The following is a 12,597-nucleotide window of genomic DNA, read 5'->3' as shown; positions in this document are numbered from 1 at the left end:
TGTTTCTCTCTTTATAAACACTATACAATTTTCTATGAGATCATGTATAAAATACTGACTAAACAAGCTGAAGTACAGTGCCTTCGGAAAGTATTCAGACCCCTTCACCTTTTCCACATTTTGGTAATTTGCAGCCTTATCCAAAAATTGATTATTTTTTAAAAATCCTCAGAAATCTACACACAATACCCCATAATGACAAAGTGAAAAGAGGTTTTAAAAATGTTTGCACATTTATTCAAAATTAAAAACAGAAATACCTTATTTACATAAGTAGTCAGACCCTTTGCTATGAGACTCGAAATTGAGCTCAGGTGCATCCTGTTTCCATTGATCATCATTGAGATGTTTCTACAACTTGATTGGAGTCCACCTGTGGTAAATTCAAATGACTGGACATGATGTGAAAAGGCACACACATGTGTAAGGTCCCGCAGATGACAGTGCATGTCAGAGAAAAAACCAAGCCATGAGGTCGAAGGAATTGTCCGTAGAGCTCCGAGACAGGACTCTGTCGGGGCACAGATCTGGGGAAGGGTACCAAAACATTTCTGCAGCATTGAAGGTCCCCAAGAACACAGTTGCCTCCATTATTCTTAAACCCCAACCCCCTCTCCCCAAATCTGTATGTTCTTCAATGACTTACTACAGGCACATTACCATTGACATTACACGCCTGCTAGCCACCCAACACTAAATAATGACATGAATTGCCCCTGATCCTTGTGTATTTCTCCACAGGATCCTGAATCATGGGGAGACATGGCTGAACAATCCTTTTCCTCCAGAGATAACATTCTGACTGCTGGTCTGACAGCAGGACACAGCTTATTTATCAAGCATATCCATTTCCATTTGTCTTGTCATTATACTCCTCTGTGGCTGTCCACTTACTCCATAGCAATTTTCACAAACATGCTCTCTCTCCCTCATTCCACCTGTCTCTCTTTGTCTCTCTCTCTGTCATTCCAGCTCTCTCTCTCTCTCTCTCTCTCTCTCTCTCTCTCTCTCTCTCTCTCTCCCAGAGACCATCCTAGAGACATTAACGACACTCAGGTGTGTCCTATTTAATTGTTATGTTGTCCTTTGCCGAAGCTTGAATTGTTAACTGTGTGCTTTTGTTTCCTGAGGTAGTTTTCAAGACTTAGTGTTTGTTGTTTTTTCATGTGTACTGGGATCCTGCGGCTACCGTTTCTAAGTAAAGCTTTATGTTTATCCTTAACCACTGAGTCCTCGTCTGGTCTCTTCTCTGCACCTGGGTGCAACCTCACCACGTCACATCACCTACAGAGAGATTAACCTACAGAAGAGTCAACTCAGCCAGGTGGTTCTGAGCCACAGGACAGAAACACATTTATACCCAACCAAATTAAAGAAAGCAAAAAGATAACTACAGTGCCTTTGGAAAGTATTCAGACCCCTTGACTTTTTCCACGTTTTGTTACGTTACAGCCTTATTATAAAACGGATTAAAGAGAGAGAGAGAGAGAGAGAGAGAGAGAGAGAGAGAGAGAGAATAAGTGAGTGCCAAGCGAAATCAGATGACACAGATTTAATTTTACAGGTTTGTGAAAATTGCTACGGAGTAAGTGCACAGCCACAGAGTGTAATGACAAGACAAATGGAAATGGATATGCTCTTTCTCGCCCTCTCTCTCTCTCCCTCTCCCTCTCCCTCTCCCTCCTTCTCCCTCTCCCTCTCCCTCTCCCCCTCTCTCTCCCTCCCTCCCTCCCTCCCTCCCTCCCTCCCTCCCTCCCTCCCTCTTTCTCTCTCTCTCTCTCTTTCCCTTTCTCAGTCTGATTGGGAGAAATAAAAGTCTCAGAATAGGATCTGGACCTCTCTGGTCACAGTCCCTCACCCTCATTAGCATTGAGCTACAAAAACACAGTTTTAATCACTGCTAAACAAAAAAACAATAATGTCACCCTCACCAGGGCCCACGTGCATCAACTAGAATAAATATAAGTTGGAAATGAAGTAATGACTATATACTTAAACAGCCATTAAGTAGATGGCAGAGCCAGATGCATAATTGGAGTTTCCTATATATTTGATTCATTAAGTTAATACTGTATATTCAGCCTTTATTAGCAATATACTATGGGGCAGGTTTAATTGAATGCTGATGTTTATTGTCATGAGTCTTGTCCTAGAGGCAGAATTGAGTGATTTCCCCTAAATAGGCAAGATGCAAAGTAAAAAATGTTGATATTGTAAAAGTTAGTGAAAGATTCATTTAAGCATTAGAATTAGGCATTAGTGTTAGCGGTGTGGTTAAGATTAGGGTTAAGGTTAGTGTTTGGTTTAAAATCAGATGTTATAACTTTGTGGCTGTGCCAGCTAGTGACCACTCTACAGAGCTGCCTGCAGAAGAAGATCAGTGCAATAATCCCTGTTATTGTTCCCTTCTTGAAATACAAGGTGCCTATGTTTATTTGAATAAGCATTTCCAACAACAAGTTATGAGCAACATTTTTCATGAAGCTCTATTTGAAGTTTAAATGTTTGGATGAAGTTTGCTCTCCTGAGGTGGGTGTTTAGTAGAGTTTAGTTTAGAGTTTAGTAGAATTTCAAGCACAGAATGAACCACAAAGACCAGGGAGGTTTTCCAATGGTTCGTAAAGAAGGGCACCTATTGGTAGATGGGTAAAAAAAAGCAGACATTGAATATCCCTTTGAGCATGGTGCAGTTATTAATTACACTTTGGATGGTGTAACACTACACCAATCACAACAAAGAAACAGACACCCTTCCTAACCCAGTTGCCGGAAAGTAAACCGCTCAGCGATTTCACCATGAAGCCATTGGGGATTTTAAAATGAGTTACAGAGTTTAATGGCTGTGATAGGAGATTTCTGAGGGTGGATCAAGAACATTGCAGTTACTCCACAATACTAACGTAAATGACAGTGAGACTTACCCTGAAAGACTCGCAGCTGTAATCACTGCAAAAGGTGATTCTAACATCTAATGACTCAGGGGGTTGAATACTTATCTAATCAATATATATTACTGTTTTATTTTCCTAAATTAATTGAAAAACGTTTTTTGAATTTTTCTTCCATTTTGACATTACAGAATATTTTGTGAAGAATTTTGACCCAAAAAATTACAATTAAATACATTTCAAACCCACTTTGTAACACAACAAAATGTGGAAAAGGGGTGTGAATCCTTTCTGAAGGGACTGTATATATACTGGCTAATAACGGTTTGATTTGACCAGTGTGTGTGTGTGCGTGTGTTTGTGCGGGTGCATGTGTGCATGAATGTCAATGTGTCAGTGTTCTCAGCAGCTCCAGGAGACTGCAGGAGGGTGCATGTGTGCATGAATGTCAATGTGTCAGTGTTCTCAGCAGCTCCAGGAGACTGCAGGAGGGTGCATGTGTGCATGAATGTCAATGTGTCAGTGTTCTCAGCAGCTCCAGGAGACTGCAGGAGGGTGCATGTGTGCATGAATGTCAATGTGTCAGTGTTCTCAGCAGCTCCAGGAGACTGCAGGAGGGTGCATGCTCACAGAATTTCAAGTCAATAAACACAGCACATCTTCCCTGTTAATCCAATTTCAAGCTTAATCCTGTAAAACTCAGTCAGGCAGTCGATCCCAACGTTACACATCCCTTCATTGACAAAGACATGAGTTGGACAGGGATTACGATAACACTGTCTATGAACCACCTGTATAATGCAATTTCAATTAATTTATATGGACCTCTATCACATTTTGGAATATAACAGTTGCTATAAGCCTTCATAACAGGTCACAAGGCTTTTAACATCATTTAGGCTATGCATTCAAAACGCATCACACAGCATTATAAAACATGCTCGAAAACATAGCAGAAACGGATAAATGGTTATAATAGATATACAGCTGAAGTCAGAAGTTTACATACACCTTAGCCAAACACATTTAAACTCAGTTTTTCACAATTCCTGATATTTTATCTGAGTAAAAATTCCCTGTCTTAGGTCAATTAGGATCACCACTTTATTTTAAGAATGTGAAATGTCAGAATAATAGTAGAGATAATTATTTATTTCAGCTTTTATTTCTTTCATCACATTCCCAGTGGGTCAGAAGTTTACATACACTCAATTAGTATTTGGTAGCATTGCCTTTAAATTGTTTAACTTGGGTCAAATGTTTTGGGTAGCCTTCCACAAGCTTCCCACAATAAGTTGGGTGAATTTTGGCCCATTCCTCCTGACAGAGCTGGTGTAACTGAGTCAGGTTTGTAGGCCTCCTTGCTCGCACAGGCTTTTTCAGTTCTGTCCACACATTTTCTATAGGATTGAGGTCAGGGCTTTGTGATAGTCACTCCAATACCTTGACTTTGTTGTCCTTAAGCCATTTTGCCACAACTTTGGAAGTATGCTTGAGGTCATTGTCCATTTGGAAAACCCATTTGCGACCAAGCTTTAACTTCCTGACTGATGTCTTGAGATGTTGCTTCAATATATCCACATTATTTTCCCTCCTCATGATGCCACTTTTGTGAAGTGCGGTTGTTATGGTGTTCTACGGCTTGCAAGCTTCCCCCTTTTTCCTCCAAACATAACGATGGTCATTATGGCCAAACAGTTATATTTTTGTTTCATCAGACCAGAGGACATTTCTCCAAAAAGTACAACCTTTGTCCCCATGTGCAGTTGCAAACAATAGTCTGGCATTTTTAAGGCGGTTTTGGAGCAGTGGCTTCTTCCTTGATGAGCGGCCTTTCAGGTTATGTCGATATAGGACTCATTTTACTCTGGATATAGATAATTCTGTACCTGCTTCCTCCAGCATCTTCACAAGGTCCTTTGCTGTGGTTCTGGAATTGATTTGCACTTTTCGAACCAAAGTATGTAGGAGACAGAACGTGTCTCCTTCCTGAGCGGTATGACAGCTGCGTAGTCCCATGGTGTTTATACTTGCGTACTATTGTTTGTACAGATGAACATGGTACCTTCAGCCATATGGAAATTGTTTCCAAGGATAAACCAGACTTGTGGAGGTCTATAACTTTTTTTCTGAGGTCTTGGCTTATTTTGTTGGATTTTCCCATGATGTCAAGCAAAAAGGCACTGAGTTTGGAGGTAGGCCTTGAAATACATCCACAGGTACACCTCCAATTGACTCAAATAATATCAATTAGCCTATCAGGAGCTTCTAAAGACATGACATCATTTTCTGGAATTTTCCAAGCTGTTTAGTCAACTTAGTGTATGTAAACTTCTGACCCACTGGAATTTAATTTTTTTTTTTTTTAACTTCCGGTGCCGACAGAGATGGCCGCCTCGCTTCGCGTTCCTAGTTTTTTTTATGTGTTATTTCTTACATTGGTACCCCAGGTAATCTTAGGTTTCATTACATAGAGGAACTACTGATTATAAGAGCAACCTCAACTCACCATCATTACGACCAGGAATACGACTTTCCCGAAGCGAATCCTGTGTTTTGCCCACCACCCAGGACAATGGATCGGATCCCAGCCGGCGAACCTAAACAACGTCGCCGTAAAAGGGGCAAACGAAGCGGTCTTCTGGTCAGGCTCCGGAGATGGGCACATCGCACACCACTCCCTACCATACTACTCGCCAATGTCCAGTCTCTTGACAACAAGGTTGATGAAATCTGAGCAAGGGTAGCATTCCAGAGAAACATCAGAGACTGTAACGTTCTTTGCTTCACGGAAACATGGCTCACTCGAGAGACGATAACGGAGTCGGTGCAGCCAGCTGGTTTATTCACGCATCACACCGACAGAAACAAGCATCTTTCTGGTAAGAAGAGGGGCGGGGGGGGGGGGGGGGGGGTATGCCTTATGATTAACGAGAAGTGGTGTGATCATAACAACATACAGGAACTCAAGTCCTTCTGTTCACCTTACTTAGAATTCCTCACAATGAAATGTCGACCGCATTATCTACCAGGAGAATTCTCTTCGATTATAATCACAGCCGTATATATTCCCCCCCAAGCAGATGGCCCTGAACAAACTTTATTTGACTCTATGTAAACTGGAAACCACATATCCTGAGGCTGCATTCATTGTAGCTGGGGATTTTAACAAGGCTAATCTGAAAACAAGTCTCCCTAAATTCTGTCAGCATATTGATTGTGCAACCAGGGCTTTAAAAACCCTGGATCATTGTTATTCTAACTTCCGCGATGCATATAAGGCCCTCCCCCGCCCTCCTTTCGGAAAAGCTGACCACGACTCCATTTTGTTGCTTCCAGCCTATAGACAGAAACTAAAAAAGGAAGCTCCCGCGTTCAGGTCTGTTCAACGTTGGTCCGACCAATCTGATTCCACGCTTCAAGACTGCTTCGATCACGTGGATTGGGATATGTTCCGCATTGCGGCCAACAACAACAATGACGAATACGCTGATTCGGTGAGCGAGTTCATTAGAAAGTGCATCGGCGATGTCGTACCCACAGCAACTATTAAAACATTCCCAAACCAGAAACCGTGGATTCATGGCAGCATTCGCACAAAACTGAAAGTGTGAACCACTACATATACACTATATACTGTACTCTATACCATCTACTGCATCTTGCCATCTTGCCATCTTTATGTAATACATGTTTCACTAGCCACTTTAAACTATGCCACTTTTTATGCCACCATGCCACTGCATCTTGCCTATGCCGTTCTGTACCATCACTCATTCATATATCTTTATGTACATATTCTTTATCCCTTTACACTTGTGTGTATAAGGTAGTAGTTGTGGAATTGTTAGGTTAGATTACTCGTTGGTTATTACTGCATTGTCGTAACTAGAAGCACAAGCATTTCGCTACACTCGCATTAACATCTGCTAACCATGTGTATGTGACAAATACAATTTGATTTGAAGTGAAATAATCAGTCTGTAAACAATTGTTGGAAAAATTACTAGTGTCATGCACAAAGTAGATGTTCTAACCAACTTGCCAAAACTATAGTTTGTTAACAAGAAATTTGTGGAGTGGTTGAAAAACGTGTTTTAATGACTTCCGACTTCAACTGTATAATGTAGAAGGCTCATAGAAACTGTTACTAGACTTTATTCCAATTGAAGAATATACAGTAACAGTTGAAAGTTTGGACACATCTACTCATTCAAGGCTCTTTCTTTATTTTTTACTATTTTCTACATTGTAGAATAGTGAAGACATCAAAACTATGAAATTACACATATGGAATCATGGAGTAACCAAAAAAGTGTTAAACAAATCAAAATATATTTTAGATTTTAGATTCTTCAAGGTAGCCACCCTTTGCCTTGATGAGAGCCTTGCACGCTCTTGGCATTCTTTGTGCCTATTTCTGATTACCACATGATTCCATTTGTGTTATTTCATAAGTTTGATGTCTAGAATCTCACACAACTGTCCACACGATAAGAGAATGAGAGATAGCTATCTGTCAAGCAGGGGCATAGTCACTGGGGAGCCAGGCCCCCCCAATCAGATTGAGCAACAACAACAAAAATGTTTTATTTTATTTCTTTACTTGTCAGTGTTCCAAACGGGGCATTATTGGTATTTTTATCTAAAGATGCAAACACCATCAGATAGAATTCATAGCACACAGTCCACTGGGTTACTCAGATTTGATAAAATATACACTTAGAAAAAAAGGTTCCAAAAGTTTTTCTGCTGTCCTCATAGGATAACCCTTTTCGGTTCCAGGTAAAACTGTGGAAAATATTCTACATGCAACCCAAAAGGGTTCTACTTGGAACCAAAATTAGTCTTCAAAGGGTTCTCCTATGTTGACAGCCGAAAAACCTTTCTAGGTTCTAGATAGCACCTTTTTCTCTAAGAGTGTATAAAAGAAGAGATTAACTGGAATGACATTCACTCTCAAGGGATAGGTCGCCAAAAATAACTAACTGAAAGCCTCACCCCTAGTAAGTCAGAATAGCATGAGATTAGTTATACAACTGCAAATGTTTCTCTTTGCCCCATGGCAAAATGTGTAAAATTGTAGGAAGTTAGCTGTGACAAATGTCTGGCTACGCCACTGCTGAAGTGTAGTTTCAGCACCATGGACAGAGTCTAATCCGAGCAATGTGTGCACGTCACTGTATTACCAAATGCAGTAGACAGAAACATAAGGGCATGCATCCAGGAACAACAGTATTTTAACAGCCCAATTTCAGCACCACAGACAGCGACAGTGCAAATATCAAGATTTATGCTTGCACCAAGTAGTTTAGACTGCAGTGGCTGGGTATGGAAGTTCAAAAGCAGAATTGAAATGTACAGAAATATCAGCAGTTTAATACATTTTGGGAAATCCCTGTGATTCATAATTAATTTGTCTTATCAGTGTATAATTAATCCTGCCTTACGGCAGAGGTGATTTGGAAAGAGATCTCCCATGTAGAGCATGGGATGTAGGATAGATGTAGGATCATAATTTGAGCCAGTTTGAGCCAGTTTGCTACAGCAGGACAATAATCCCGCAGCAACAGGAAATGTGAATTATTATGTGGATTATAATTAATGGACATTTTTGTAAGGTTTGATACATTTTCCAAAAGGGAAAGTAAAGTCTGAAATTTCAAAGTGGATGTTACGCCCTGACCATAGAGAGCCCTTGGTTCTCTACGGTGTAGTTGGTTAGGGTGTGACTAGGGGGTGTTCTAATATGTCTATGTTGGTGCTAATATGGTTCCCAATTAGAGGCAGCTGTTTATCGTTGCCTCTGATTGGGGATCATATTTAGGCAGCCATTTCCCCACCTGTGTTTTGTGGGATATTGTTTGTGATTAGTTGCCTGTGTGCACGTCATGACTTCACGTTTCGTACCTGTACCGGCTCCATGCACTAGGCCTCCAGTGCGCAATCACAGTCCAGAGCTTCCGGCGATGGTTCACAGTCCAGAGCTTCCGGCGACGGTTCACAGTCCGGAGCTTCCGGCGACGGTTCACAGTCCAGAGCTTCCGGCGACGGTTCACAGTCCGGAGCTTCCGGCGACGGTTCACAGTCCGGAGCTTCCGGCGGCGGTTCACAGTCCGGAGCTTCCGGCGACGGTTCACAGTCCGGAGCTTCCGGCGACGGTTCACAGTCCGGAGCTTCCGGCGACGGTTCACAGTCCGGAGCTTCCGGCGACGGTTCACAGTCCGGAGCTTCCGGCGACGGTTCACAGTCCGGAGCTTCCGGCGACGGTTCACAGTCCGGAGCTTCCGGCGACGGTTCACAGTCCGGAGCTTCCGGCGACGGTTCACAGTCCGGAGCTTCCGGCGACGGTTCACAGTTCGGAACCTCCAGCGACAGTCCACAGTCTGGAAACCTCCAGCGACGGTCAATGGTCCGGATCCTCCAGCTGCGGTCAATGGTCCGGATCAATGGTCAATGGTCCGGTCCAGTCCCGCTCCAGGGCAGGAGCCTTCCTCTGCGCCAATGCCCAGTCCAGGCACGGTGTCCAGTCCCGCTCCAGGGCAGGAGCCTTCCTCTGCGCCAATGCCCAGTCCAGGCACGGTGTCCAGTCCCGCTCCAGGGCAGGAGCCTTCCTCTGCGCCAGTGCCCAGTCCAGGCACGGCGTCTAACCCAGCTCCATGGCCAGAGCCCTCCTTTGCGGCGATGTCCTGGCACGGCGTCCAACACAGCTCCATGGCCGGAGCCCTCCTTTGCGCCAATGCCCAGTCCAGGCACGGCGTTCAGCCTGGCGCCATGGCCGGATCCGGGGTCTGGGCGGGGGCTACGACCTGCACCCCCCACTACCCTCCCCATTTGGTTTCAGGTTTTGCGGCCGGAGTCCGCACCTTTGGGGGTGGTACTAGTATGTCTATTTCTATGTTGGTGCTAATATGGTTCCCAAATAGAGGCAGCTGTTAATCATTGTCTCTGATTGGGGATCATACTTAGGTAGCCATTTCCCCACCTGTGTTTTGTGGGATATTGTTTGTGTTCAGCTGCCTGTGTGCACGTCATGACTTCACGTTTCGTTGTTTCTTTATTGTTTTGTTTGTTTCACGCAGATTAAAAATATGTGGAACTATACTCACGCTGCGCATTGATCCGCTCATTACGATGATCGTGACAGTGGAAGGTACAAACTTCAGAACCTTTTTAAACTTCAAATACACTACACGTTTTAAATTGCCCGTGATGCAGGAAAGTTCTCCTGCAACAGGGTAATCAAATTAAGATACTACATCTGTACACGTATGCACGCACATACACAGGCACACACAGAAGGAGCACCCAAAAGCCTGTCATGGGAAGTCGTTTTGTTGCATTGCTCACATACGCATACTGTCGACCCCAATCAAAGAAATGGCTTTTCAATATGATTTAAGATGTGAATGCACACGCACATGCACACACGCAAGCAGGCACGTGCGCACACACACTCAACCACACACACACACACACACACACACACACACACACACACACACACACACACACACACACACACACACACACACACACACACACACACACACACACACACACACACACACACACACACACAAACAAAGGCTATCGGGCTATCATAGTTTCCACCATTGTGAATGGCTCATTCCCCATGGGAAGATAATCCTTGATGGGGCGAGACATCAGAATGAATGAGTTCTGTAGATCCCTGGAGTTGAATCTAAACACCTAAAGAGAGGATTGATTCCCCAGACGCTCTCCAGGAGCTCTCTAAGCCTTATCACAGACCAGACAAGATGCCTATGACGTGGATCTATACATCTACAAGCAAGGGCTGAAATCACTGCAAGCCACATCTAAAGGAAAGAAGTGTCTCTGCAGAAACACACAAATGTTACTGCACCGCTCTGCCGCAAAGACCCAGCGTTCCAGGGACATTCGTCCTCCCACTGTATTTACTCAGAAAAACCAGAGGGTTTATAGTCAAGATAAAAGAGGAAATGGCCTGAACGCTTGGCAAACAGATGGGGGTTGACATATGCATCCCCAGGCGGTCCCCTTGCCCAAACATGACTCTGCTTGGGAGCCAAGTGACAGTGCCATGAGGCAGACTGGTCCTCTGGCTGTCGCACTACAGGACTTTATCTGCTGCTCCTCTTCTCTTCTTAACACTGAAACACCATTATTATTCCTGCCACAGAGTCACAGCAGCCTTGCAGTAACAGCCACAGCTGAGGATTGTATAAGCCAGTGGAGGAAGAGGAGTGCAGAGATACAGATACATTCCTCTGTCCATCCATTTTTCTCTGTCTCTCTCTCTCTCTCGGTCTCTGTCATGAAGTGAGAGACACAGGCAAACACACCATATGCCTGGAAACAGACACACACTCTCTCATACATACTGTAACTTGCAAAGACGTGCACTGTACTCACATGCACACATTTATGCGCACTTGCACACACATACACCCCCCCTGCCCCCCAAAAAACTGCTCTTGTACACACATTTAAACTCCCCCTCACAAACACACTTATTAACCTCCCTCCCCTCCCACCACCCAGCACAAACGCACATTCACCCCCACACTCCCCTGCACACCCGCTCACAGCTCAGTGACATATTTCATAACTCACCCTGGCTGTTGGGTCCCCCCTCTCCCTCCTCGGTGTCTGTCATGTTATTAAGCATCCTCTCTTCCTCAGGCTGCAGTCTGCAGAGAGAGAGACACTGCTACTGCTCTAGCACTGGCAATCAGAGCTCTGTGGGCTGGAGCCACAGCAGAGAAAGCAGCACGGACGACAAGAAGCACTGTTTTATTTCTGTAGCTCACTGCCTCCCTCTCTCTCCCTCTTCCCTTCCCTCTCACGCTCAGCAAAAGAGCAGTGCAGAGAGGAGAGAGTTTTTTTTATCTTCTCCACTTCTTCTTTCTGGCGTGTTGCGTGATTCTCTCTTTCTCTCTCTCTCTTCAGGAGGAGGATAAGAGAGTGAGAGAGGCTGCAGAGTATAGCTGATGATGGAGTGCCTGTGAGCAAGGTCTCGCACACACTCACACGCACGCTTGTTCGCTCGCTTGCTCTGCGCACTGCACAGCTACGATCGGCCCCCAGTCAGCCTAAGCCTGATGACTAAATTCATCATGCATTCAGAAGGCATTATCTCTCTCTCTCCATCTCACTCCCTTGTTCATACACTCATCCCCATCAACCATCTCTTCACGAGAGAGGGAGATAGCGAGAGAGGGAGAGACAGAGAGAGAGAGAGACAGAGAGAGAGAAAGAGAGAGAGGGAGAGACAGAGAGAGAGAGACAGAGAGAGAGCAAGTGCGAGGGAGGGAGGGAGGGAGGGAGGGAGGGAGGGAGGGAGGGAGGGAGGGAGGGAGGGAGATTGCACATCAAATGTAAGGTTGCCTTCTGTGTTTGAGCATCTCTTTTGATGTTCTTTTTAGATTCAAGACAAGGTTCCATTACATTTTTGCTTATGTATTCCTCTATTTTGTTTCCCTCTCCTCTATGGTTACTGCCAGTTATCTGAAGTAGGCTGCAGGGCTTGTATAGCATTCTCTGAACCTAATTATTTGAAACTAAAAGCTTTCACTGTCACCATGCACTGGTTGCACTGGTCTGACAGCTACTACACTATGTCAAGGTCAAGTTGAAAGACTGCCTCGGTTCACCATCAGGTTCAGTCAAGTGTTCATGACTTTTCCTTTGGGGTTATTTTCTG

At 44.2% G+C, this 12,597-nt stretch overlaps 1 protein-coding gene across 2 annotated transcripts in view; it reads right to left on the bottom strand.

Annotated features, from left to right (window-relative positions):
* The window catches only part of LOC139368829 (solute carrier family 12 member 5-like), a 90,841-nt gene extending 78,940 nt beyond the window's left edge, over window positions 1-11,901 (bottom strand). For both annotated transcript variants that reach the window (XM_071108228.1, XM_071108229.1), the window contains exon 1: window positions 11,508-11,901. In XM_071108228.1, the coding sequence (XP_070964329.1) occupies window positions 11,508-11,562 (55 nt within the window). In that variant the 5' untranslated portion in view covers window positions 11,563-11,901. The remainder of the gene's footprint in view (window positions 1-11,507) is intronic.
* Window positions 11,902-12,597: the final 696 nt, after the last annotated feature.

This window comes from Oncorhynchus clarkii, chromosome 16 (genome assembly GCF_045791955.1).
Source record: "Oncorhynchus clarkii lewisi isolate Uvic-CL-2024 chromosome 16, UVic_Ocla_1.0, whole genome shotgun sequence".
In the NCBI taxonomy this organism is placed as follows: Eukaryota; Metazoa; Chordata; class Actinopteri; order Salmoniformes; family Salmonidae; genus Oncorhynchus; species Oncorhynchus clarkii.
Note: the sequence above shows the minus strand (reverse complement) of the source record. Positions and strands in the feature narration are given on the sequence as shown.